The sequence below is a fragment of the Equus przewalskii genome, chromosome 10, assembly GCF_037783145.1.
Source record: "Equus przewalskii isolate Varuska chromosome 10, EquPr2, whole genome shotgun sequence".
NCBI lineage: Eukaryota > Metazoa > Chordata > Mammalia > Perissodactyla > Equidae > Equus > Equus przewalskii.
Genome location: NC_091840.1, coordinates 51,016,093 through 51,041,905, shown reverse-complemented (window position 1 = coordinate 51,041,905; position 25,813 = coordinate 51,016,093). Strand labels below are relative to the sequence as shown.

At 50.4% G+C, this 25,813-nt stretch overlaps 1 protein-coding gene across 2 annotated transcripts; it reads right to left on the bottom strand.

The window, feature by feature from the left end:
• Positions 1-9,393: 9,393 nt before the first annotated feature.
• PFAS (phosphoribosylformylglycinamidine synthase) lies at positions 9,394-25,782 on the bottom strand. 2 transcript variants are annotated; one of them, XM_070563287.1, is made up of 28 exons: positions 25,546-25,782; positions 23,110-23,290; positions 22,889-23,024; positions 22,328-22,433; positions 21,763-21,952; positions 21,546-21,651; positions 20,776-20,916; positions 20,545-20,669; positions 20,236-20,364; positions 19,575-19,706; positions 19,316-19,444; positions 15,523-15,596; positions 15,254-15,410; positions 14,876-14,937; positions 14,567-14,728; positions 14,191-14,313; positions 13,919-14,050; positions 13,423-13,653; positions 13,068-13,248; positions 12,902-12,985; positions 12,535-12,690; positions 12,199-12,318; positions 11,716-11,861; positions 11,403-11,610; positions 11,172-11,263; positions 10,978-11,092; positions 10,053-10,376; positions 9,394-9,957 (listed from the first exon to the last, which is right to left on the bottom strand). In XM_070563287.1, exons 2-28 carry the CDS (start codon positions 23,249-23,251, stop codon positions 9,647-9,649), a joined length of 4,014 nt encoding a protein of 1,337 aa, XP_070419388.1. In that variant the 5' UTR covers positions 23,252-23,290; positions 25,546-25,782; the 3' UTR covers positions 9,394-9,646. The 2 variants fall into 2 exon arrangements, with proteins under 2 accessions (XP_070419388.1, XP_070419390.1); XM_070563289.1 differs by having other exon boundaries at positions 25,017-25,584.
• Between the last annotated feature and the right edge of the window lie 31 nt (positions 25,783-25,813).

Sequence of the window (25,813 nt, the reverse complement as noted above, 5' to 3'; positions counted from 1 at the left end):
GATCTTGAGAGTCCAAGAAATCTTTCTTTCGACTCCTCGGCTCACCGACCCCGCATCAGTAGGAGAGAAAGGGTTTCTTTATTACAGCTTGCTAGCAAGGCGGAGGATAGCCAACTCATGTCCGTCAGAACCATCTCCCAGAACAAAACCTACAGGCCAGTTATATACAGGGCTGGTCTCCAGGTCTGGGAGGTGGCTGGTCTCTGGCAGGGGCCTCCATCTGATCTCCAGGTGGGGCAGACACATGGTCTTAGTTTCTGATAGTCCTTTGTTTTACTGGATGTGCATCAGAGAATGGAGTAACGCCCCACACCCTGATCTTTCGGTTGTCATTGATGATGGCTATCAGCATAGGCTCTCTGCCCAGAGGGTGGCGGTGGGAGGGAGTCGCCACATTCCTAAGGAACTCAAAGAACAAAGTTATTGGGCTGGCCCCGTGGCCGAGTGGTTAAGTTTGCGCGCTCCGCTGCAGGCGGCCCAGTGTTTCGTCAGTTCGAATCCTGGGCGCGGACATGGCACTGCTCGTCAGACCACGCTGAGGCAGCGTCCCACATGCCACAACTAGAGGAACCCACAACGAAGAATACACAACTATGTACCGGGGGGCTTTGGGGAGAAAAAGGAAAAAATCAAATCAAAAAAAAAAAAGAACAAAGTTATCATCTTAAAGCAGCTGGGAGGGGCATAAAATATACAGAGCATGTCTGGGCTAGTTAATCACAGGTCATTTAAAGTTACAATATGGTTTCTTTTCTACAATATGGCCTCCCTTATGTCAACCTTGTGTTGAACCAGTATCATTCCTTTTCATCCTCAGCTTCATCTCGATTATTGAACACCCTAAATGCAGCCTCTACTAGTTGTGCACGATTAGTATCAGGACCTATAGCCAACTTTTGGAGTTTCATACAGATGTCTGGAGCACTTTGAGATAGAAATAGGTATTAAGAACTACTGTACTTGGGGCCGGCCGGGTGGTGCAGCGGTTAAGTTCACACGTTCCGCTTTGGCGGCCCAGAGTTCCTTAGTTCAGATCCCGGGTGTGGACATGGCATTACTTAGCAAGCCACGCTGTGGCAGGCATCCCACAGATAAAGTAGAGGAAGATGGGCACGGATGTTAGCTCAGGGCCAGTTAGCTCAGAGCCAGTCTTCCTCAGCAAAAAGGGGATTGGCAGCAGATGTTAGCTCAGGGCTAATCGTCCTCAAAAAAAAAAAAAAAAAAAAGAACTACTGTACTGCCCTGGGCCTTGGGGTCCCGATTTGTATATCCCCTGAGGCAGTCCCCACAGCCTCTGGAAAAAGCGGAGGGGTTTTCCTCAGGGCCTTGTTGGACCTCTCTTAATTTAGACTAGTTAATAGGTGGCTGGCTTACTGTTTTCATGCTTTCAAAAGTAGACCCCAAAATATCCTATCTTTTCTTGTACATCAGGATCATTGGGATTCCACCCAGGGTCAGTCCCTGGCACAGCCTGTTCACTAGGCCTGCGAATGTCTGATCCTGGGTCATATTCATTAACTGCTTGTTCTCTAGCTTTTAACAGAACAGCTGACTTTTCCTCAGCCATGAGGAGTGTAGTTAACAGGCTTTGAATATCTGCCCAGGTTGAATTATGAGTGCAGAAGATTCCCTTTGTCTGGTTTATGAACTCCTCTGGGTCAGCCCTCAATCCTTTAGTGCCTGCCTTCCAATTATACAAATGAGAGGTGGGAAAGGGGATGTGCACATTAATAAGTCTCTTCTCACCGTCGAGCACCCACGTCTTAGGGGATATATCCCCGGTTTGTAGCTAATCTAATTGTTCCTAACCTAGTTGTACTATCTGGAGGAGGAGGGTGACGGGTCCTTGCTTGTTGGAGACTCCAAATCCTGGTAGAGGGATTGCTCAGGGGGGACAGTAAGAGCTGTGGCCCTGTTACGGCCTCTGGCTTAAGCGGGGGTCAGGTAGGGGAACAAGGTAGAGGTCTCTCAGGGCTCCCCAGCTGGTCTAACACTGGGGCCGAAGCTGCAGTCCGTGGGCAAGGTGGACTCTGAGGTGGGCCTTCTTAGTCCCATGTGTCCTGATTTGGAGGAGCAGGTCCTCCTCGTCAGAAAGGTAAGTCTTAGATTCAACCTTTAACCCTTCACTTAGACGTAATGCCATGAAGCGCTGGAGGTAAGGGATTTCTTCCCATTTCTTAGTTCTTTTGCAAAATAGATCTAATTGTAGTATGGTGTTAACATTTAGGGTCCCATTTTCAGGGCATCTTTCCCCATCTTTCAGTGAATATTGCAGTCAGGCTGTTATATGAAAAGATCATCTGCTCTTGGGTCAATGGGGAATTCCCGAAGGGAATACCTCTCTGTACCAGTTCTAGAGGATGCAGCCCAATGGGCTTTCCTCTGGGATGAAGATTGCTCACACTGTATTCTAGCATCTTTTCTTATGGTCTGTTTCCAACCTCCCAGGAGCAACCTGTAACAATTAGTGGTGATGCAGATACCACAAGGTTGTGCCCAGAGAAGGTTTAGCACCCTAATAGCCTAAAAGTAGACCCAGGCTGAGTAGCTAAATCCTGAAAGGGAAAATAAAACTGGTAGACACTGAGTTTCACCTCGGGACCACTGATAAGGAGGGCAAGGGAAAAAAGGAGACCTATGAGCCCAGAAAAGCCAAACTGTGGAAAAACAAGATTGATATTGAGTGTCCTTGACAAAAACGTTAATGTCAAGTGTCCTTGACAAAAACAAACAAACGAAAAACTCAGCAACTCCAGAGGGGGCTTGACCCCATCTAAGTGGACCCCTCTGCTGATCACAGACACAACACAAAGACAGACTCACTGACTTCAGGGAGGGCCTCAAACCCCCACCTCATCACTCCAGAGGAGAGTCAATCTCCAGATGGGACTCAAATGCCTGACTAGTCAACAGGGATTGCTCCTATTTGCCAGAACCAAGCATCACCCCCTCTGGAGTGGCCGGGTTGTACAATCCTTCCAACTAGAGGGGACTCTCTGTCCCCTGAGCCAAGCTACCTTCAGATGGGGACTCGAACCCCAAAGCCAGGCCCCAACAAGCAGACTTTGTGAGACAACTTAAAGAAATAACTCTTATAGCTGTGCCGTGGAGTTGGCACCACTCATCTCCACTGAGAGATCCTCCTAGCAAAGCGCTCAGTGTGGCCACTGGGTCTCCCGATGGGGCAGTGATGTCAAGCTGGTGGCAGAAGCACCACAAAGGGGTAAGCCCCACATCGGATGCCAATTCTGTTAGCAAAACCAAAGCGGGTTCTGATGAGGATTATTTTGGGCTGGCTACTTTTGAAAACTGCAGATGGGAAGGAGGCTCTGAGGAGTATAATTTACTTACTCTTTGTTAAGAGACATTTACATTGTAAAGGAAATCTCCATCTGTAAAGGTGTCTCCCTCTCTGTACCAGGAAGAAGGGGGGATGACTTTATGTCTAGAAACTCTTAATCAATGCCAAAGGCAAGGACTTAAATCTGCATCTTGTTTACTGTACTTGTGTGGTAATCTCCCATGATCCACTCCCCCTCCACCCCCAACATCCTCCTTTGTCTTTAGCTAAAAAATAATATTTAAGGTGGTAGCTTCAGCCATTTACTTAATCTGGTTTGATTCTTATCTAAAAGTTGTAGGACCACTCAATAACCAGACCGCACCTGCACTGATACCATTTTAACAACTTTCTTTTACATATTCTTTCCTTTATCTAGTAAAGAGATAACTCACATACCTATGCCTTAAATTTAGCCCTACCCTCAACCCATGTTTGCAGCAGCAGCTCTGACTGCCCATGGGTCCTGTCCCCATGCTATTCCACACTATTCTCTAAATAAAAGAACACTACTACCAGACCTTGAGAATCCAAGAAATCTTTCTTTCGACTCTTCAGCTCGCCGACCCCGCATCAGGTTCCCTCCTGGTGAGTTAAATCAGACTCTCCGCAAGAAGTAAGTTGTCTCACAAAGTAAGGTATTTTGCAGCAAACGGGAGACCATGAGGAATCATTTCCAGAGTCATGGTGTCCCCGAACAAAGAGAAGCAGGGACCTTTTATATCAGACAGGGAATGAATATTCAAAAGGGAAGGGTGGGTATTTGCTCAGTTGGAAAACATGCTTTGGCATACGCCAGAGGTTATGGTAATAAGGCCTAAGCTCCTCCTGGAGAGATCTTAGCATTAGAAATAAGGCAAAGGGCACAGGCGTAGCTCTTGTGGTGAGGCTTGGTTGGGTTCAGGGTAGTTGGTGATGGCATCTCCTTAACATAACAAAAGGCAAAAAAAACAATTTGGAAAAACAATTAAATGCTTCCAAACCCACGCTTGAGTTCTTGGTGGCAACTAATCAGTGACAGGGCAGTGGGAAGCCACTCAGCTGGTTAGATTGTAAGGTTAGTGGTGCCATCTCAGCCTCCTCCATTTCTGTCAACCCCTTAAATGTTGGGTTACTAGGCCCTGCACACTCCTCCTTGTTCATACGTATACCAGTGCCCCCCAAACCTTCATCTCCATATCTCCATCCCAGATCTCTCTCTTTTTTTTTTTTTAAGATTTTATTTTTTTCCCTTTTCTCCCCAAAGCCCCCCGGTACATAGTTGTATATTCTTTGTTGTGGGTCCTTCTAGTTGTGGCATGTGGGACGCCACCTCAGCATGGCTTGTTGAGTGGTGCCATGTCCGCACCCAGAATTTGAACCAACAAAACACTGGGCCGCCTGCAGCGGAGGGCGCAAAGTTAACCCCTAGGCCATGGGGCCAGCCCCCAAGATCTCTTCTGACTGCCTCCTGGAGGCCTCCATTTGCCTGTCTGACCAACACCTCAAACTCAACATGTCCTAAGCAAAGCATATTGTCTTCCTCCAAACATACACCATCTGCCATGTCCCTGCCACAGGTCATGAAATTATCACCCATCCGGTGGTCCAAGCAAGATGTCTGGGCATTAGATCCTCTCTCTCTTTCCTTCTCCCCTCACATCCAGTTCCTGGTGATTCTACCTCCTAAAGTCTCTCAAATCCTTCCATTCTCTCCATCTCCACTGCCACCACCCTCATCCTGGCCAGCATTACTTCTGCCTGGAGACTGCAAAGCTTTCTTATTGGAGTCCCCACATCCTCTCCTGTCTTCCTCTTCTGTAGCTGAAGCGATCTCTCAAAAAATGCAAATCTGTTCCTGTCTATCCCCTATACAAAATTATTGAAATGGTTTCCCATTGCTCTTAGTATAAAGTCCAGATTCCTTCACACACTCTATTAGGCCTTTAACTGTGCCTGTCCTGTTTTCCATTTCCATCATGTTCCAGAATCACTCACCTTTGTTCAGTTCCTTAACTCCTGTGTTCCTCGCCTCTGAGGCTTTGCAAATATTGTTCTACTTTCCTAGAGTGCCCTTCCTCTCCTTTTTTTAACAAGCTGCTATTCATCCCTCAGGTCTCAGCTAATCCCAGATATCCTTCTCTGATCCCAAAAGTCTGGGCTGCATCCCCTGCTATGGGCCCCCATGGTACTCTGAGCTTCCCCTGAAAGATACTTCGGGTGACAGATTGGGTGGGGCTCTCTGTTTCATGTGGTTTGTCCTATTCTCTAGCCACAGGCTTCTCCTCTAGCCTGACCAGGCAGATGAAGCCGCAGGGACCCACTCCTCCTCAGGGGAAAATAGCCCACAGTTGAAGGCGCTCCTGGTAGGCTGCTCACAGAGGAGGGTCTGTCTTGAAGCCTGAGGCAGGACTCCTAGACCTGGGCCCCATTGCAGCAGTCCACAGGGCTCCATCATCTGGCTGTTTGCTGCTCAGGTTTCCAATGACAAGACTGAAGATTTCTTTGATTTCCACTCCAGGGTCTTGAATATAGTGAATGCTGGGGAAATATAGCTTGCTGGACCCTGGGACTCTGAAGGCTCAGTGGCCGTGAAGACACCCTCCCCGAAAAGGCTCACTACTGATGCCCACCTCCTTTCTTTCCAGTCTATCCTCCTTGTCCACACCCTGGTTTGCGGAGGGTGTCCCAGGCGCTGTTTGGAAGGATGCCCAGAGGTGGGCTGGCCTGATGGAGAGGCTGGGAGCCTCTCTGGAGAATGTGGCATTCTCTAGGTGATTCCATCTGAAACCCCTTGCACACACTCCTCCCTCTCTGTGCTCAGTCCCTCCCAGTAGCACACCATTTGCTGAGGAGACTATAATGCATGCTCAATTCAGTGCTTTGTCTTTTTCTGTGAAATTGAAGGGCCATATTGGCTGCAAGGAGGTGTTAAATTAAGGAGACAAGACTTACTGGGTCTCCCTGTCTCTGCACCCCCATCTCTACAAAACACACAGTGTCCTTCATTTAGTGTGATGACTAGAACTTGTAACTTTGAATGACTGGTGAAATGAAATCAAAAAGGGAAGTGCTTGAGAAGACCTTCAAAGTCACCCATAAACGCAACCTACTCTTCTAGTAAGGAAAGAAATGTGTCTCAAACTTTACTAAGTTAAAAGTTACTAATTTTAACATCCACATTTCTTCATTCGTTCAACACGTATTTATTGACCACCTAGTAGGTGCCAGGCACTGTGCTAGGGGTAGGATACAGTGAAGAGCAAACATGGGGTTTACACTCCCACGAAGTTTCCACTCGACTCAGGAGACAGATATCTGATCAAAGAAATACATAGTTCAGTGTAAGATTGCAATGGTGAAACATAAATTACAGCAGTGACTTGGGCTCAGAAGGGAGGTGGGTGATGCTACTGTAAGAGCATCCAGTATTTAACAAAGGATCTGACCAGAAACTGTTGACTGATAAGACCCAGAGAAAGGACAGGACTTTTTTTTTTTTTTTAAAGTGTAATGGCATATATATTTTAAAGGTTTTATTCTTCCTTTTTCTCCCCAAAGCCCCCCAGTACATGGTTGTGTATTTTTAGTTGTGGGTCCTTCTAGTTTAGTGGCATGTGGGATGCCGCCTCAGCATGGCTTGATGAGCAGTGCCATGTCCGCGCCCAGGATCTGAACCAGAGAAACCCTGGACCGCCGAAGCAGAGTGCACGAACTTAACCACTCAGCCACGGGGCCGGCCCCAAGGGCAGGACTTGATTGTTATGTTTGGACGTTGTTGTAAATGGCTTCTGTGTTTAGACTTCAAGTGTAGAGAGCTGAGGTCATCATACCCCTTTAGTTCATGGCACATTATTATGATTGCTCTACTTGAGTGCTCACTTTTATTACCTTTGACCTCTATTTCTCATTCCCATTCCCTATTTCCCCCACAAGTGGGTAATGATAACGAGACAATCTGCCCTGTGGTCTGGCTTTCTCAGAAAAAGCTAATGGGTTGTTTGTTTTTTTGAGGAAGATTAGCCCTGAGCTAACATCTGCTGCCAATCCTCCTTTTTTTCCCCCCCAACTGAGGAAGACTGGCCCTGAGCTACCATCCATGCCCATCTTCCTCTACTTTTATATATGGGACGCCTACCACAGCATGGTGTGCCAAGCGGTGCCATGTCCACATCCGGGATCCGAACAGGCAAACCCCGGGCCACTGAGAAGCGGAACATGCACACTTAACCAATGCGCCACAGGGCGGCCCCTGGGTTGAGATTTTTGTCAAATAAGAATGATCAAAAGATACTAGGTCAAGTTAAAGGGCATTGGAAAGGCTATTACTGGAAGCTGAATAAGTGGGGAAGAAGAAAGAAAAGAAGAGATGGATTGGAGAAAAGTAATTATTGATCTGGAGGTCCTATGACTTTGAGATCTCAGAGAACTGACGATGAAGAAGCAAAATGGAAGGAAAGGAGGTTATGGTCAGAGGTAGGGTGCTTGAATAAGTGAGTTTGGAGGTGGAGCAGATCTGGGTGATAACAAAACCCAAGGTGTGGGGCCGGCCTGGTGGTGTAGAGATTATGTTTGTGTGCTCTGCTTTGGGTGCCTGGGGTTTGCCTGTTCAGATCCCAGGTGTAGAACTACGCACTGCTCATCAAGCCATGCTGTGGTAGGTGTCCCACATATAAAGTAGAGGAAGATGGGCACAGCTGTTAGCTCAGGGCCAATCCTCCTCAGCAAAAAGAGGATTGGCAGCGGATGTTAGCTCAGAGCTAATCTTCCTCAAAAAAAAAAAAAAAAAAAAAAATCACCCAAGATGAGGTAGTTGGCCAAGGTGAAAGGGATGAGGTCATTGGAGAAAAAAGTTCAGGGTGTCAAGTGGTCATGGACATGGATTCAGAACAATGGAAGGGATCGAGGTGGAGAACAAGACTAAGAACCAGGGACCAATGCCCTTGAAGAAGGAGGAGGAGTTAGGAAGAGTTGAATAGGATAAGGATTGGCTACAAATGATAGAAAACATTAAGATTAATAGGACTTAAATAAGACAAAAGTTTGTCTCCCACACTTAGAACATCCAATGATATCCTATCCGGCTCATAGGTACTCCTCAGTGTCAAGGGACCCAGCCTCCTTCTTTATCTTGTTACTCTGCTTTGTGTGGTGCCAATTCCCAAAGCTACTTCATGGTCTAATATGGTGCTGGAGTTCCAGCCATCACTTTATTCCAGACAGCAGGAAGCAAGAATGGGTGAAGAGAAGCATGCACCCTTCATTTTACATTAGTAGATTTTATTTTTTATTTTTATTTATTTATTGAGGAAGATTAGCCCTGAGCTAACATCTGCTGCCAATCCTCCTCTTTTTGCTGAGGAAGACTGGCCTTGAGCTAACATCCTTGCCTATCTTCCTCTACCTTATATGTGGGACGCCTACCACAGCATGGCTTGTCAAGCAGTGCCATGTCCTCACCAGGGATCGGAACCAGCGAACCCCAGGCCGCCAAGAAGTGCAACGGGCGCACTTAACCACTGTGCCACCGGGCCGGCCCCCAAGCATTGCATTTTAAAAGAGAAATCTGGAAAGCTTCTGCTGTTTTCCACATGAGAATGCTGAAGTCCTGACTTGCACACTTTTCTATTCCCCATTCCCTAAAACCTAATGATGAGGAAGGGGGCAGAAAATATGCCTCTAAGCCCAAATGAGTGACCCGAGGCACGATGTGGTGGCCGCTGGGTGAGGTGAAGCGGGGCAATGCAAGCCTCTCCTCCCCCCGCATCCTAATTTTCCACTGCAGCCTGTTCTCCGAAACACAGGCTGCTTTCTGGGCTCATGAAGGACAAAACATGTTGCAGCAGCAGAACAGAAAACAGATCCAATGGCATAAGATTAACAATAAAAAAGTGGGCAGATTGTTAAGCGAAATAACTCAGACAAAGACAAATAGCGTATGATTTCACTCATATGTGGAAGATAAACAAACACATAGATAAGGAGAATAGATTGGTTACCAGAGGGGAAGGGGGTGGGGGGAGGGCAAAAGGGATAAAGGTGCAGATACGTATGGTGACAGATAAAAACTAGACTTGGTGGTGAAAACGATGCAGTTTATACAGAAACTGAAATATAATAATGTACACTTGACCTTTATACAATGTTATAAACCAATATGACCTCAATAAAAAAAATAGAAAATAAGCGGGCAGATTAATAAAATTAGCTGAGGTTTTTTGGTTCTTGTCTGTCCAAGACACATTTGGAAGTAACATGAGGCGAGGGAGAGGGCAGCAGACACACTGGGGACAAAGCATGAGGCCCAGGTGAGCCTCCCTGGCCTGCTCAGCAGCCTCCTTCCCGGGTCCACTCTCGGGCATTGATGAAGAGCTGGAGCCAGGGGGAGGTGGTCAGAGTGTCAAATGGTGGGGGTCGCCATGCCCATTGCCAAGGTCTCACAGACCGCTCAGGGTGAGGCATGAGAGCCAGGTGGCGGCCATCAAGGGAGCAGAGGCCAGCCACGCCCCCTGGGGACCCATTGGGATTCAGAGGGTACTGTTCTGTGGGGTTCCCGTCATCGTCTGCCCAGTGCAGTGGAGCCAAGCCCTTGGCCTCAATCTGGGCTTGCAGTTCCGGAGAAGAAAATGCCATGTAACCTGGGAGGGAAGAAGGGGAATGAGAGCAAAGTTCCTTCATGCCCTCCACCCACCCCCGCCCTCAGACCCTCCCCGCTGCCTCTCCAGAGCCTGACCTTCTCCATGGGCGCTCCACACAGGCAGCACGGCTCCCTCCATCCCTCGCAGCATCAGGGCCGGCCCAGGCCCCACGCGCACACTGGCCCAGCGAGACTCATAACGCCCAGACAGGTTGTGGCGCAGCAGGAGGCCGGGCTGGGCTGGCCAGGAGTCAAGGCCCATCTCCCCTGCCTCCTCATTGGGATTGCCTCCCACCCAGCCCAGCAGAGCCAGCAGCTGACAGCCGTTACACACGCCCAGGCTAAAGGTGTCTGGCCGCTTCCGGAAGCGCCTCAGCTCAGCCCCGGCCTGTGGATGAAAGGTCACCGCAGCCGCCCACCCTAGGAGGGAACAGGGAAGTTGGGGTGAGACCTGGAATGAAGGAGTTGGCTGCTCTGCCATCCCGCAGGCACTGTTACACTCCCCCAGGACTGCACTGCCCTGCAGAGCTTGGGAAAATTCGAAGAAAGAAATGGGTTTATCTGCTTAAATCAGATGTTATCAACACCTGGGCCAGGAAATGGCCCCATAATAAGTTTTTTGCTTGGCCAGCAGCACATTTTCAAAATTTTTACTTAGTTGCCTAACATTTAAACATAGGATTTCATATAAAAATCTGGATTTTTGGCTTCTCTTGAAAACCAGAAAGACCTGGCCATGCTAAGCCAGCTTTGCAACAGGACAATCTGTTGGAGTTGAGTAGCAGCTACCCCTTTAGAAAGGGCATGTCCCCTCCAGGTTGGCAGAGTGCCACACAGTCACCTGCCTCATTTAAGTTCCCTGCAGGAGGCCTTCTGTTGGCATCTGGCCCAGAATGAAAGCACTCCCTCTCCCCCGGCCTTGTGGAGGTGAGACGCCAATTCTCAGTCAAGGAAGAAGGGAGCTAAGGCACCTCTTCAGGAATGTGTGAGGGTGGCAGTGGGCAGAAGCCTGCACACCCACCTTTGGCAGAGCCCAGGACATCTGCGAAGCTGAAGCCACCCACGAAGGCTATGCCGCGGAATGTGTCCAGCCCGATTGCCCCAGAACAGAGGTCCTGCATGGTCACATCCCACACCTGGCAGGGTGGGGAGGGGAAGTGTCAGAGGACAAATAGCCCAAGGCCCAGCCCCAGCTCTGCCAGCCACCCTGCTCACCTCAAACCCAGCCAAGTGGAAGGCATCAGCCATCTCCCGGTCTCCGTTACTGCCCTCCTCTCGCATGATGGCGACTCGGGGGGTGGGACCTCCTGCGGGGAGAAGAAGGAGTGTCTCTGCGCCAGAGGGCTACTGCTCCATCCCAACCCCCTAGACACCTTTTCCAGGGCAGGCCTGGGCATCCCGGCCCAAAGTGCCCAGGAAGCCAAGCTTCTGTGCACATTCCCTCACCAGGCTCGCGGGGCACGGAAGCTTTGGGAAAGGTGGGGGGCAGGCAGTAGCTGGGCCCTGTCCGCTCCCTCAGCCCCTGTTCTTCCTCGGCCACACAGCTCGGCTCTGCCTGCAGCCGGTCCAGCTGGAAACTCGTCTCTTCCCAGAGGGCTCGCAGCTGCCCAACAGGCTCCTCCAGAACCACAGCCCCATTCACTGACACCCGGACCTAGAGAGAGGCGCAAATCTATCAGGGCCAAGAGTAAGGACACCCAAGCTGGGCCCCCTCCAAGGCTGGCAGAGGTGAAGCTCAGCCTGTTCTTCACTTCCTCACCACGGCGTGGGGCCCGGCATCGCCCGTGTGGCCCAGCTCCAGGCAGTGGAGGCCTGCATCCTGGTAACGCTTCAGCACTTGAGCCACGTCTGGCTCCTGCACCTCCAGCACCAGGCCTGGCTCCTCGGCAAACAGCACAGGCAGCGCTAGGAGAGCAATGTGGGCATCAGGGTGACTAGAATACTGCCAGGGACTCAGAGGTTGGAGTCAGGAGAGTATGGCCGAGGGTTGAGGGAGTGGAGGCAGGGATCACGGGTGGGGTGAGGCCTGGGAGAGTGGGACCAAGGATGTGGCCTCAGGGTGTGTGAAGGTTTCAGAGGGGTGCAGTCAGGAACAGTGGGTGTCATCTTGCTCAGCAGTCAGAGCAGACAGCAAGGGTCTCAGGGGAAAAGGGGTTGGGGACACTCCGTTCTTTAACAGGACATGGGGCCTGCAGGGTGGGGCAGGCAGCCCAGGCCCAAGTCTAGACCCTGGGCTCCTCACCATTGACCCCAGGGGCAGGTACATCTGCCTCTATCCCACAATTCCCAGCAAAGGCCATCTCTAGCAGGCAGGTGATGAGACCCCCGTCGCTGACATCATGGCCTGAGCAGAGGAGGCGATCTGGAGGAAGGAGAAAAAAGCTCAACAACCTCGGGGCCCAAACCTGGTGGCCCCGCCCCTCTTCTGGAGAGTCAGTAGTGTGTGTGAGAATATGGGCACATTCAGAGAACTGAGAGAAGGGCAGCCAGTCCCTCCTGCCCCACCCTCACATGCTCAGCTGGAGAATGCCTGCCACATGTCAGCCACAAGCGCCGTCTGCCCCAGGGCCTCACTCACCTTTTAGCAGCCCCTGGGTGATGCTGAAGGCACGCACCAAGTTCTCCGGAAGGTCCAGATCGGGAGGCTGCTCACCAATCTGGGAGAAGCACTGGGCCAGAGCTGTACCCCCCAGCCGGTGGTGCCCAGGACTCAGGGGGACATAGAGCAGATGGCCTGGGGAGACAGGGAAGGGGTGAGGGGAGATGAATGCTCAGGAGCACTGAAGTTCCCAGCATGTGGCAAGATACCCAGACCACAAGTCCCAGAAAGTACCACAGCCCCAGTGCCCAGATGAGGGGGCCAGCACCCACAAAGCAGACCCCAAACAAAGGACCTGGCTCTGCATACACAATGCAGTGGGGGGTTTTGGAGGAGAAACTCATACCTCTCCCTCCAGGACACTTGAGGTCTGGGGTCACAGTGGCTGTAATGTCTGGACAGACAGCATAGGCTGAGATGACCAGAGATCCTGAGGAGCAAGGTGTAAGAGAGTAGGGCACCAGCCCAGCCCTGCAGGTCCTGCCCCTCTCCCTGTGGCCCCCAGACCTCACCAGGAGCCCGCACGGTCTCAGAGCCAACCCGGGCAGCCATGCTGAGAGAGTCCTTGCCACCATCAACTGCCACACCCAGGGCCACCATCACTGCCACCATGGCCTCACAGGCGTCAGCCAGAGCTGCACCCTCTCCTGGGAGCTTGGCTGCCCACATCCAGTTCCCACTGCACTTCACATCCTGGGAGGTGGTGGAGACTCAGTATTAGAGAAAGAAGAGAGATGTGCAGAGTCCAGGGTACAGGCAGAGGGGCTGGGGGTCACAAGCACGAAGGGCAGGAGGGGTAAGTAAATGGTGGATGTGGACATGTCCCAAAGGCCTGGGGCTCCAGGGAAGAAGCTGCAGGGGACTCACCCGGAGGTCAGTGACCAGAGCGAACACCAGGTTGGTGAGGGCTTCGGCCACGGCCAGCCGGGCAGCGACCTTGGGGTCCAATAGGCTCTTAACTGGCTGCTCTCCCAGGGCTGTGGCGGCCCCTATGAGCTCCTGGTGACTCAGTGCCACGACCGCCACGTCTGCCAGAGGGGTATGCAGGGGCCCAACACACTGCTGCTGCGCCACCAGGCCACCCACAGAGCGGTCCACCTGCAGAACCAGGTGGGGTTGGTAAGAAGCCAAGGGACAGGGACACCAGGGCAGTAGGAGGTCTGGCTCACCGGGAACATAAAAACAAGACTCAGAGAGTGGGCAGCAGGGACCAGGCCATCAAGGTGGTTGTTCTGCCCCTGCCACTTCTCCCTTGGGCCTGGTGAACCCCCACAACAGTCCCCAAGAGCGGGAGGCCAGGGGTAGGTGAGCAGAGGGAAGGGGGCAGAGGGCTGAGGGGGCAGAGCAGGGGTGCAGGGAGGACCTTGTTGGTGAGGTAGCGCTTGCTGGCCACGGCAGGCAGCCTCAGGACCCGCTCCAGAGCCTGGCGCACGCTCAGCCCCGGGGGCAAGGCCAGAGGCTGCAGCACCGGGAGATTCCTCTGGAGGAAGAACTCCTGCAACACAGATGGTGATGAGGATGTGAGGCCAAGGGAGGGCTGGGGACTCAGGGGACTGAGCACACCCAGGGTAGAGGGTGTCTGAAGAGCTGGGCCAGAGAAGGGAGGAACCAGCCTTCCCTCCCACCCCCACATACCTTCCGAGGCATCTTGCCCAGCACCCAATCCAGCTCCAGGTCCACAGGGGTTGGTGGGGTTGGAGGGGCATCCCCCTGGCCATCTCTCTCCACAGGACACTGCCGATCATCCACCAGCACTATCTACAGACCACAGGGACACCGCCCAGAGGGAATGAGACTGTGAATACCAATAGGAAACACTTCTAGAAAGCAGGGCAGAAATGTTCTTTCCACCTGTTTGGCTTCCCCTAGTGAGTCCTAGTGAGGCCACACATGTGTGCCGCCATCTCCCATCCTCCTCTCATCTCTTTCCCTTGACAGCTCTCCCTCCAGCCTGTACACAAGAAGCTCAGGCCCATCCAGGGTCTGCTGCCGACTCCCCGGGCCAACTCACTCTCCTGTCTCCAGTGATGGTGCCCACAAAGCAAGCTGGGCAGCGTTCCCGGGTGCTGACACGACTGAGGAAGTCCCGGTGGGGGGGCCTCAGCAAAAGTGCATTCGACTCCTGGTACTCAGCCCCCCAGATTTCCAGGGCGTTCAGGGTCGGATCCCCGAGCTGCACATCCACGGGGAAGGAGGAAGGAGAAGGGTCAGTGGGTGCTCCCAAGTTTCATGTTCTTGCTGGGAGTGGGGGAAGATGGGTGGGGCCAGCTATGTCTGGCAGGGGTTGGGAGATAGCCAGAATTCAGGGGATGAGACCTACCTGGAAGCGGCTGGTGTAAATGACGGCTCCCGCGGGGTCACTCAGCTCCTTCAGGACGTTGCCTGGTGAGAGGGTTGCCGGGAGAGGTGGTGATCTGACCATGATCAACACCAGGCAAACAAAGGGCAATCCTCAGCCTCCAAAGGAGCCCCTGATTCTGTGTCTCCCTGCTTGAATCGCTGCTGCACCCTCACCAACAACCACCCCATGGGAGCAGGCTCCTATCACCCCAACCCTGAGCCTGTCCAGAATGTACAGGGGGTGGAGTCTGGGACCCAGAGCTGGGTGGGCGGCTGTGGACCCTTGATACCTCTCCCTAAACCAAACCTGGCAGGAGACCAGGTAGGTCCAGTTCCTTGTCCCAACCCCTTCTCTCACCATTGCCACCAGCACCCTGGTCATGGAGGCTGCAGATGGGGTTTCCCATGGGGGCCTCCACACAAGCCCGGATCACACGGTTCATCTTCTGTTCCATCTCTGGGTCTCCCCGTTGCACAGCCCCAAAGTCCAGGTCACTGGCGTTGTCTCCCTGCACCTGGAGGAACATATGGCATAGCTCAGCTCAGGGAGATTGGGAGCTCATACCTGACCCACGCACGGGGCCTGGCAGTATCATGGCGTCTGCATGTGCAGATGTCCCCACTTACCTGCACAGACGAAGCAGCTCCACCTCCAACTCCAATCCTGTAGACAGGACCCCCAACCTTTGCAACATCCATGCCTGCCAGGAAGGAGGGCAGAATCAGAACACAGGGAAAGCCACTGAAGAAGTGTGAGACGAAGGGAAGCTGATATTAGGGGAGAGCAAGCGAAATTACAAATACATATATTCTTTGATTGAGTAAATACACTTTGAGGAATTTATTCTCCAGATTTATCTGCACAGGTACAAAATGACCTATGTACAAAATTACTGAAGCATTATTTATATTACCAAAAATAGGAAATAACCTAAATGCTAACAACAGAGAACTGATGAAATAAATTATGGTACAGCCATATAATGAACACTACGCCACCACAAAAGAGAATTACATATGAATATAATGAAGTACAGTGATGAGCCACCTAATGACAGGGGTGCATTCTGAGAAACGTGTTGTTAGGCAACTTCGTCACTGTGCAAACATCAGCGTCTACTCACACAAACATAGATGGTATAGCACACTACACACCTAGGCTGTATGGTACTAATCTTATGGGACCACTGTCCTATATGTGGTCCGTTGTTATGCAGCACATAACTAACATGATTTCATCAATACGAAATGATCTCCAAGATAGATTACTAAGTGAACAAAGTAAGGTAGAGAAGTATGCATACCGTTTACAATAGCATCAAAAAGAAATAAAAGGGAATAAATTTAACAATATAAGTGCAAGAAAACTACACAGAAAACCACAAGACATCTTAGAAGACCTAAACAAATGGTAAGAGACCCCATGTTCATAGATTGAAAGACTTAACACTGTTATGATGGCAGCACTCCCCAAAATGATCTGCAGAGTCAATGCAATCCCTATCAAAATCTCAGATGTGGGGGGGCTGGCCCCGTGGCCGAGTGGTTAAGTTTGCGCGCTCCGCTGCAGGCGGCCCAGTGTTTCGTTGGTTCGAATCCTGGGCGCGGACATGGCACTGCTCATCAGACCACGCTGAGGCAGCGTCCCACATGCCACAACTAGAAGAACCCACAACGAAGAATACACAACTATGTACCGGGGGGCTTTGGGGAGAAAAAGGAAAAATAAAAAAGTCTTTGGAAAAAAAAAATCTCAGATGTCTTTTTTGCAGAAAGTGATCAGCTGATCCTAAAATTTGTATGCAAACGTGAGAGACCTAGAACAGCCAAAAGAATCTTGAAAAAGAACAAAACTGGAGGACTCATACTTTCTGCTTTTATTTTATTTTTTTATTTTGGAGGAAGATAGCCCTGAGCTAACTACTGCCAATCCTCCTCTTTTTGCTGAGGAAGACTGGCCCTGAGCTAACATCCATGCCCATTTTCCGCTACTTTATACGTGGGACGCCTACCACCGCATGGCTTTTGCCAAGTGGTGCCATGTGTGCACCCGGGATCCGAACCAGCGAACCCCGGGCCGCTGAGAAGCGGAACCTGCGAACTTAACCGCTGCACTACCGGGCTGGCCCCTCTGTTTTTAAAACTTAATTCAAATGCACAATAATCACGACAGTGTGGTAGTAGCATAAGGACAGTATGGTATATAGATCAATGGAACAGAACTGTGAGTCCATAAATGGACCCATACATTTATGGCCAATTGATTTCTTTTTTTTTTTTTTAAAGATTTTATTTTTCCTTTTTTTTCCCAAAGACCCAAGTACATAGTTGTGTATTTTTAGTTGTGGGTCCTTCTAGTGGTGGCATGTGGGATGCCGCCTCAGCATGGCTTGATGAGCAGTGCCATGTCCGTGCCCAGGATTGGAACTGGCAAAACCCTGAGCCACTGAAGTGGAGCACGCAAATTTAACCACTCGGCCATGGGGCTGGCCCCTGGACAAGTGATTTTTGACAGGAGTTCCAAGACAATTCAATAGGACAAGAATAGTCTTTTCAAAAAGTCGTGTTAGGACAACTGGATAGCCACATGTGTACGAATGAAGTTGGACCCCTACTTCACCAAAAAAAAAAATAATTAATTAAAAATGTATCAGAGACCTAAATGTAAGAGCTAAAAGCTACAAAAGTATTACAAGAAAACATACGAGTAAACCTTTGTCACCTTGGCTTAGGCAATGGTTTCTTAGTCATGACACCAAAACCATAAGCAACAAAAGAAAAAAATAGATAAACTGGACTTTACCAAAATTAAAAATGTTTGAGCTTCAGAGAACACCACGAAGAAAGTAAAAAGACAATCTAAAGAATGGGAGAAAATATTTGCAAACCATGTATCTATCTGATAAGGGTCTAGTATCCAGAATATATAAAGAAGTCTTGCAACTCCACGAAAAAAGACAAATAACCCAATTTAAAAAGGGGCAAAGGATCCAAACAGACATTTCTCCAAGGAAGATATACAAATGGCCAACAACCATATGAAAAGATGCTCAACATCATTAGTCATCAGGGAAATGCAAATCAAAACCACAATGAGATCCTACTTCATAACCGCTACAATGGCTATAAGCAAAGAGACAGATAATAAGGAGTGTTGACAAGGAGGTGAAGAGACTGGAACCCTCATTCACTGCTGGGGGGAATGTAAAATGGCACAGATGCTTTGGCAAACAGTCTGGCAGCTTTTCAAAAAGTTGAGCATAGTTACCATGTGACCCAACAATTCCACTCCTAGTTACATACCCAAGAGAAATGAGAACATAGGTACATAGAAAAACTCGTACACAAATGTTTATAGCAGCGTTATCCATAATAGCCAAAAAGTAGAAACAACTCAAATGTTTATCTATTGATGTATAAGTAAAATGTGATATGTCTATATAATAGAATATTACTCCACCATAAACAGGAATGAAGTACTAATACATACTACAAAAGGGATGAACCTTGAAGACGTTATGCTAAGTGAAAGAAGCCAGCCCCAAAAAGCTACATATTGCGTGATTCTATTTATATGAAATGTCCAGAACAGGCAAATCCATAGTAGATTAGTGATTGCCAGAGGAGGGGGATGGTGACGGACTGCTGATGGGGATGGGGTTTCTCTCTGGGGTGAGGAAAATGTTCTGGAATTAGTGGTGATCAACGCCCAACTTTTAATGTAGTATTAAAAACCACTGACTTATACATTTACATTTTAAAAGGGTGAACGTTATGGCATATGAATTACATCTCGATAAAGTGGTTATTAAAAAAAAGAAGTGTATACGTATGTTATTTTTCAAAAGGGACCAATATACATAAGGGGCTGTTGATACATGCAGGAAATACCTCTGGTAGAGTACAAAAGTAACCGATTAACAACGGTTATCTCTAAGGAGGGAAACTGAGTGGCGGGAAGTAGAGGAAGGAGTGTTCGCTGTATAACCTTTCTTGCCTTTTAAATTCTGAATCATGTGACTGGGTCACCTATTCAGTAAGTGGAACCTGGCCTTTATCTTGATTCCACCATGGCACCTAGTATAGTACCCAGCTCCGGGGGCTCAGTAAATGTTTGCCCAACTGAACTGAGCTGGCAGATAAAAGCCGCTGGCAGACGGCAGGTGCTGAAGAAACAGTGGCTGCTTTGATTTAGCAGGGTGGGCCCCTGCCACGCGGAAGTAAACCAGGGAGGACACGGCAACAGCACAGACTGAGACCGCCCCACCTGTCCTGCCCTGGAAACCTGTACTGGAGAGAAGAGACATGAGCTCAGAGATTAAAAACTAACCACTCAAGCGTCCTTTAAATTCCCCTCCTGCAAGTGCCACGTGCTAGGGAGAAAGCCGGCTGCATCTGGAGAAAGGCGGCAGGCTCTTACCTGGCTCTGGGGGCTCCTTGCTCACATGCTCAGCTTCCATGGACCCAATGCCCCCACTAAACATGATGGGCTTGATCCACTCACGCCGCTGGCCGTCTGGGAGCTGGAGGCCCAAGGAGCGGGCGAAGCCTGAAGCACAAATAGCACAAGGAGAGGGGATAGGGTCCAGTCACTCAGTGCCCGCAGCGCTCACTCGGTCACACACCCCACCCCACCTCAGGACTAGGTGTCCATTATCCCCTACTCCCCCCAGCCTCACCGGCCAGCACTGGTTCCCCAAACTTGTTGCCGTAGTCAGAAGCTCCATTACTGGCCTCAATGGCAACCTCCAGAGGCTGGGCAAAGTTCCCAGGATACTGGAAGCTCGGATCCTCCCAGGGCAGAGTGTAACCTGGGCAGGGAAGGAGAAAGTTGGATGCACTGTAAAGATGAAAGACAGAGGAGCCAGAGTCCTTCAGGAAGAGTCTAAGCACCAAGGACCACCTGTGTAGGTGGAATATTTCATTTTGGGAAGTTCTGTTTTAGGAAAGCATAAAGCCTGCAATAAAGTATTGGTCTTGCTCCCCAGCTCCCACACCAGCCTCCCCTCTGACACTTGGGATCACTTCTTAAGGTTTTCTAAGAAACTAGATTTTGGGGGCAGGTGATGGTCATAAGACTGACCCAATATCCTGTTTTCTTGCTGAGACGATGCTAGTTTATAAAGAAAATTGCGGTGTGCAAAGCCAGTGTGGTGACCTGGCTCTCCCCTGGCCTACAGTCCTCATGACCATGGTCAGTGAAAGGTCAGCTACTCTAGAGCCCTCCCTCTCAAGAAAAGGCAACCAGGATGGCCCTTTGACCTAAGAGATCAAAGTGTTCGGTGCGTGCCAAGACAAGGAATCTGGAAGGAGAGATGGTAGAGAAGAAAGAGATGGGACCTGGGATGTGCAGGTTTCCAAAGCAATAGCCAGCAGTGCCAGCTACCACGTGGGCCCCGCGGCCTGTGCACTGGACATCTCGGATACGGCCCCCTGTGCCTGTGGTTGCACCGCTGAAGGGGGCTACTCCTGTGAAGAAAGCGGGGAGAGATACAGGTATTCAAGAGACAAATCTCAGCTCTGACTAGCTCATTGAAAATAAGGCCAACTGGCCTACCTGATTGTTCTTCCCAGGCCCAACCCGGGGGCCTGGGACCTTCGCCCTACCCTACTCTGATCTCACCTATCCCTCCCGGGGACCCAGCTCACCTGTGGGGAAGTTGTGTGTCTCTGCTGTGAAGACCACGTGTCTCAGCCCCTGCTGTTGCTGGAAGCGGCTTGGCTGTGTGGGGTCCTCAGGCCGTAGGAATTGGACCTCCTCCCCCTGGATTGCACTGTAGACACATCCTTTCGGGACCTTGCTTCCTTTCTGGGATCTGTGCTTACCCCATCAGGGCCTCCGGCCTCCCCTCCCCTGAGCCTGAGGTGACCCCAGCCTACCTGCTATTGTCACAGAACTTGAGGATGTTGTTGGGGTTTGAAGAGGCCTGGGTGCTCATGATGGACTCAAACAGTGAGTGTGCCAGTTCCTGCCCATCCACGTGGAGTCGGCCCTTGAAGAACCAGTGTCGGCTATGCTCGCTGCAGGGGGTGACACGGGGAGGGGAAGGCAGGGCAGAAACATGGGGTCATTTCTCAGCCCTTGCCATGTCTTTTTTTTTTTTTTTTTTTTGGAGGAAGATTAGTCCTGAGCTAACATCTGCTGCCAATCCTCCTCTTTTTTGCTGAGGAAGACTGGCCCTAAGCTAACATCCATGCCCGTCTTCCTCTACTTTATATGTGGGATGCCTGCCACGGCATGGCTTGCCAAGCGGTGCCATGTCCGCACCCGGGATCCAAACTGGCAAACCCCGGGCTGCCGAAGCAGAACGTGCAAACTTAACCGCTGCACCACTGGGCCCAGTCCCAGCTCTTGCCATGTCTTACTAGCATTAACAGCAGAGTTACAGCCAACTCATATTTAGATAATATGTCCAGATATATTCCATAAAGTCATAATCTTCAAACACTGTGTCACTGTGAATGTCCAGATTCAAAGTAAAGATAAAACCAAGATTTGAATGTAGGCTACCAGCCATCTGGGGATCCCAGGCGCTCAACAGACTCAGGGAGGCTCTTAAGCCAAGAGAGAGCCATGAAGGCTAGTTCCTATGGCCTTCCCTTCCAACCTCCATGGGCTCAGACATCAGAACGTCTCCATCCCTCCCCACCTGTTGGACTGAGCCAAGTCGAAGGCCTCTACGATGCTGGGGTTCCGCTGTAGCTCCTGGAAGCGCTTGGTATAGAAATCTAGGTCCCAGGAGTCTAGAGCCAGACCTAGGAGACAAACCCAGAAAGAGCTGACAGTGGGACTCATGTCACCATATCCCAGGTCTCAGCACCCCTCCTAGCCTAGCCTGGGCCTTCCTCACAGGGAGCCCTGCTTACCTAGTTCCTGGTTGGCTTTCTCCAGGGCAGGCCGGCCCTCGGTCAGTATGTTGATAGGGCCGTTGAGTGGTACTGGGATGCTCCCAAGGGAGAAGCTCTGGATAGGATGGGGGAAGTGCTGCTCCATCATCCTGTCATGCAGGGTAGCCACAGCAATGGCCTCCATCTCAGCTGAAGGGGGGTGGGCAAACTAAGGGCAGAGACACAGAGGGCAAGGGATGGGGAGTTGAAGAACAGACAAAATGATGTACCCTCGGTCCTCCAACTCACGCGGCGCCAGCCCACTGCTAGCCTATATAGCACCTTTGTTTAGATTAAGAAAAGATGTCCCTTCCAGGTATGAGTCAATGTCACGATGCACAGATTAGTAATGGGAGAACAGGCTGGATTTCTGTCCCATTCACTCCTTGACCAGGTGGTCCCAGGAAGTGAACAACCTGCAAACAGCGCAGGCCTAAAGCCAGGAGCTCCTCCCCATTTCCCCCATTATTACCCTGTTTAGGACCTAATCTCTTATCTCTGGCCCACTTCCTCCTGATCCACCGCTGATTGCCCACCACCTCACCGAGAGCAGGTAGCGCCGGGTAGTCTCCACACGATCCACAGCCCCCAGCCCAGCGGCCCAGCACACTGACACGATGTTGGTAGACGTTGGGGTGGAGAAGTTCAGCCTGAGGAGTGGGCCACATGGTTAAGACCTGAGAGCCCCAGCTGAGAAGGTGGATCCTGCCCACGACTGTCCAGCCAACCTCTCACCTCTAGCCACCTCACCATTGGCCTCCAGCCTCAGATCTGGGCATGAAGAAACCTGCTTTCAAGGGTCGTTCAAATCAAATAATACCTGTCCTTCTAGCATCAAAATGCTTTGATTTCACCTTCTCAGAATACAATCTGTCTTACTTCCAGAACATACCTGGGAGCTAGTTCAGTCTTCAAAGACATCTTCCCAAATAGGGAAGGGGTGTACATAGCTTTCTAGGCAGGGAGTAGGATGAAGGAAAAGCAAATCCCCCAAGGATCACAAGAGGAGGAAGAAGAGGAATGAGAGTGGAGGGGGTGAGGGGTGTGTGTGGAAGGGATGATATGCCTCGGAACATGGAAAGAGTTGCGCCAGGCTGACACTTGCCTGGGCCCAACCTCCAGAAGCAGGTCACTGGAGCCAGGAAGGAGCCAGGACTCCTGAGCAACATCATCCAATAACAAGGGGCAGCCAAATAACCACATCAGCTTCTTCATCTCCTCAGCGCTTGGGAGGGACTCCGCTGCAGGGAGACAGGGTAAGGACACCTTGATCCACTGCCCCTGGCCCTGGGGTACCTCCCCCAAGAATCCAATACCTGGCCCAACCTGTCCAGTTCACGTTGTAGCACAGCTCAGTCGTGATGCTCTGCAGCTCTGGTAGTTTCCCCTGCAGCTTCCTTCGAGTGTGTCCAGAGGCTGCCCCCTCATGGCCAGAGGGACGGACATAGAAGTGAAGGACTGAGGACATCTCTGCAAGTGTCCCTTGCTGGAGAGATGAGCCGGGTTCCTAAAAAATTATATTAAGTATAGCCTATCTGTTGAACAGACTTCAAGTTTCAAGGACAGATGAGGCTTTGAAGGCATTAGGGATGGGGTGGGGCAAAGTCATAGGGGCGTTCAGAGAGACAAGGTAACCCGAAAAATGTAACCTTGGGGGGGTGGTGTTAACTAATCCTGTAAAATGTGGAATCGGGATGTACAGGTGCATCTTTGACATGTTTTCCTTGAGCGCCTGCACTTTGCTGGGCCCCAGATAAGGTCTTAGGAACACAGCTGTGAACAAGATAGAAAGCATTTCTGCCCTCAGAGAGCTTACATTTTATTGAGGGAGACAAGTAAGTACCCAGACATTTCCAGTCAAGTGTGGTTAAGGCCAAGGGACTGTGGGTATCAACCTAGCACTATAGGAGTCTGGAAAGACTTCGTGGGAGAACCGGCATCTAAGCATAAACCTGCGGCATGAGCTGGACAGGGCCTGGCTGGTAAAGTCAAATGAGAATACTCTCCTGATACTCCTCTATCTTCTGGTTGCTCCTTCTCAGTCACCTGTGCTGGTTCCTACTCTTCCGCTCTACCTCTAAATGTTGGGTGCCCAGGGCTCTGTCCTTTGTTCTCTTCTCTCTACATGCTCTTCCTAAGGGACTTCATTCAGACCTGTGGCTTTAAATACCATCCAATAGACTGAATCAACGAAGTTGACAGCATTCAACCATTTTGACCAAAAATGGTAATTTCATATTATTCGAGTTACTATCTGCCAGCAGACTCCATAACTTTATTCAATCCTGATTCTCCTTGAACCTTCAAACTAGTACATTCAAATGCTTACATAACATCTCCACATGGATGTCTCATAGACACAGATGATAGCCTGGTTTGGTCAAAACGAAAACTTTGATTTATCGTTTCTCCAGACCTGCTGTTCTCTCAGTCTTCCCCATCTCAGTAAATACCACCATCATCCAACCAGTTGCTCAAGCCAAAAACACAGGAGTCAACCTTAATTCTTTCCCTGAGCCTCTCTATACCCAATCTATCAGCAAATCTATTTCCAAACACATCCCAAGTCTGTCCACATTCTTTCACCTCTGCTACCATCACTCTAGTTCAAGTCACACCATCACTAGCTTGGACTAATGCATTGGCCTCCTGACTAAGTAGCCCTGATTCCACCTCTGCCCCAACCACAATCCACTTGTCACAGGCCAGCATAAATGAAATCATGGGTTCTCATCACACATGGTATAACCTTCCAACTCAGTACCCAGACTTACCTGGTCTGGCCACTGACTACCAGTCCAACTCTATCTCATGCCACTCCCCTCACCCACGATGTACCACCACAATGGCTTTTTTTAATTCCTCTGACTTGCCAAGCTCAATTCTGGAGGGCGCTTCTCTGACCCCGATATTTGCGTGGCTAGCTCTTTGTTGTTATTTACATTTTAGGTGAAACTCACCTTCTGGGAAAGGACTTCCTTGACCTATGGCTCTGAAGTAGCCCTATCACATGGCCCTATTTTAATTTTCTATAAGGTATAGTACTTATCACTATCTGAAATTTTATTTTTACCTCTACCTTCCCCACTAGAACAAAATTTCCACGTTGGCATGGACTATAGCTGTTTTATCTCCATTGGATTACCAAGGCTTAGAACAATAGCTGGGGCTTAAAAAGGAAAAAATCTAAAACTTGTCGACTGACTGAATAAACTCTTGACTCTATCACTCACCAGCCTCTGTCACCCTTTCAGGCCAGGCCTCATTTCCATAAATGCTGCTCCTGCCAGATCAGTCTTGATTCCTCCCTTTCTCAGCGCTTCCCACTCCGTGCTGATCACCCTTTCCAAAGTTAGACCCTCACAGGTGTCCTCCATACCATAATTCCTTCACAGGAATTATCACATTTGGTTTTCGTCTATCATTCCCAGTGAAACAGAAGCTCCAAGAGCGCGGGGACACGGTTGTCTACATCAGGACTGTATTGCCAATGACTAGCATGACATAAACTAGGAGATCGAGAGATTTTCTGGTTGGTTAAATGAATGAACTGGGAAAGAGGGGCTGAGTTTACGTGGGGTCACCCCGCCGGGCGTCTGTGGAACTCGCGCGAGATAGCACGAATGGACGCAGACACGAGGGCCCCAAGTGGTCGCAGTTCGGCCTGGTAAGGATACAAAAGCGGCCAGGATCAGGCTTGGGGTGGGTGGCGAAGGGGTGCGGCAAGCAGTAGGATCCCGGCGGCGCGGCAGCGATACGCACGTGGAATCGTTGTCCAGGCCTCTGAGGTCCTCGAATCGTGGCGCGCTGCTCACGTCACCCGCGTGCGCCGCGGGCAGAGGCGTAACCTGAGGCCGCCGCGCCCTCCCACTCCCGCTGGGGGCGGGGCCGCCCTGGCCGCCGCCCCGGCCGCCGCCCTAGACCTTGGAGACTTAGAGGTTTGTACCCCAGGTGGTTTAGTCTCACAAATATGTCTTGGGTTAACGTTTGTGAAAATACGGTCAGTTCCGTGTCCCCGCCTCTCGTATGC

Coding starts and splice junctions, on each gene's coding strand:
- PFAS (XM_070563287.1), bottom strand. CDS start 23,251: ATGTCCTCAGTCCTTCACTTCTATGTCCGTCCCTCTGGCCATGAGGGG. Junction 14,314..14,566: donor CCATCACTGGAGACAGGAGA/GTGAGTTGGCCC, acceptor TGTGGTCTGTAG/ATAGTGCTGGTGGATGATCG. Junction 9,958..10,052: donor GTGGAGCGCCCATGGAGAAG/GTCAGGCTCTGG, acceptor CTTCCCTCCCAG/GTTACATGGCATTTTCTTCT.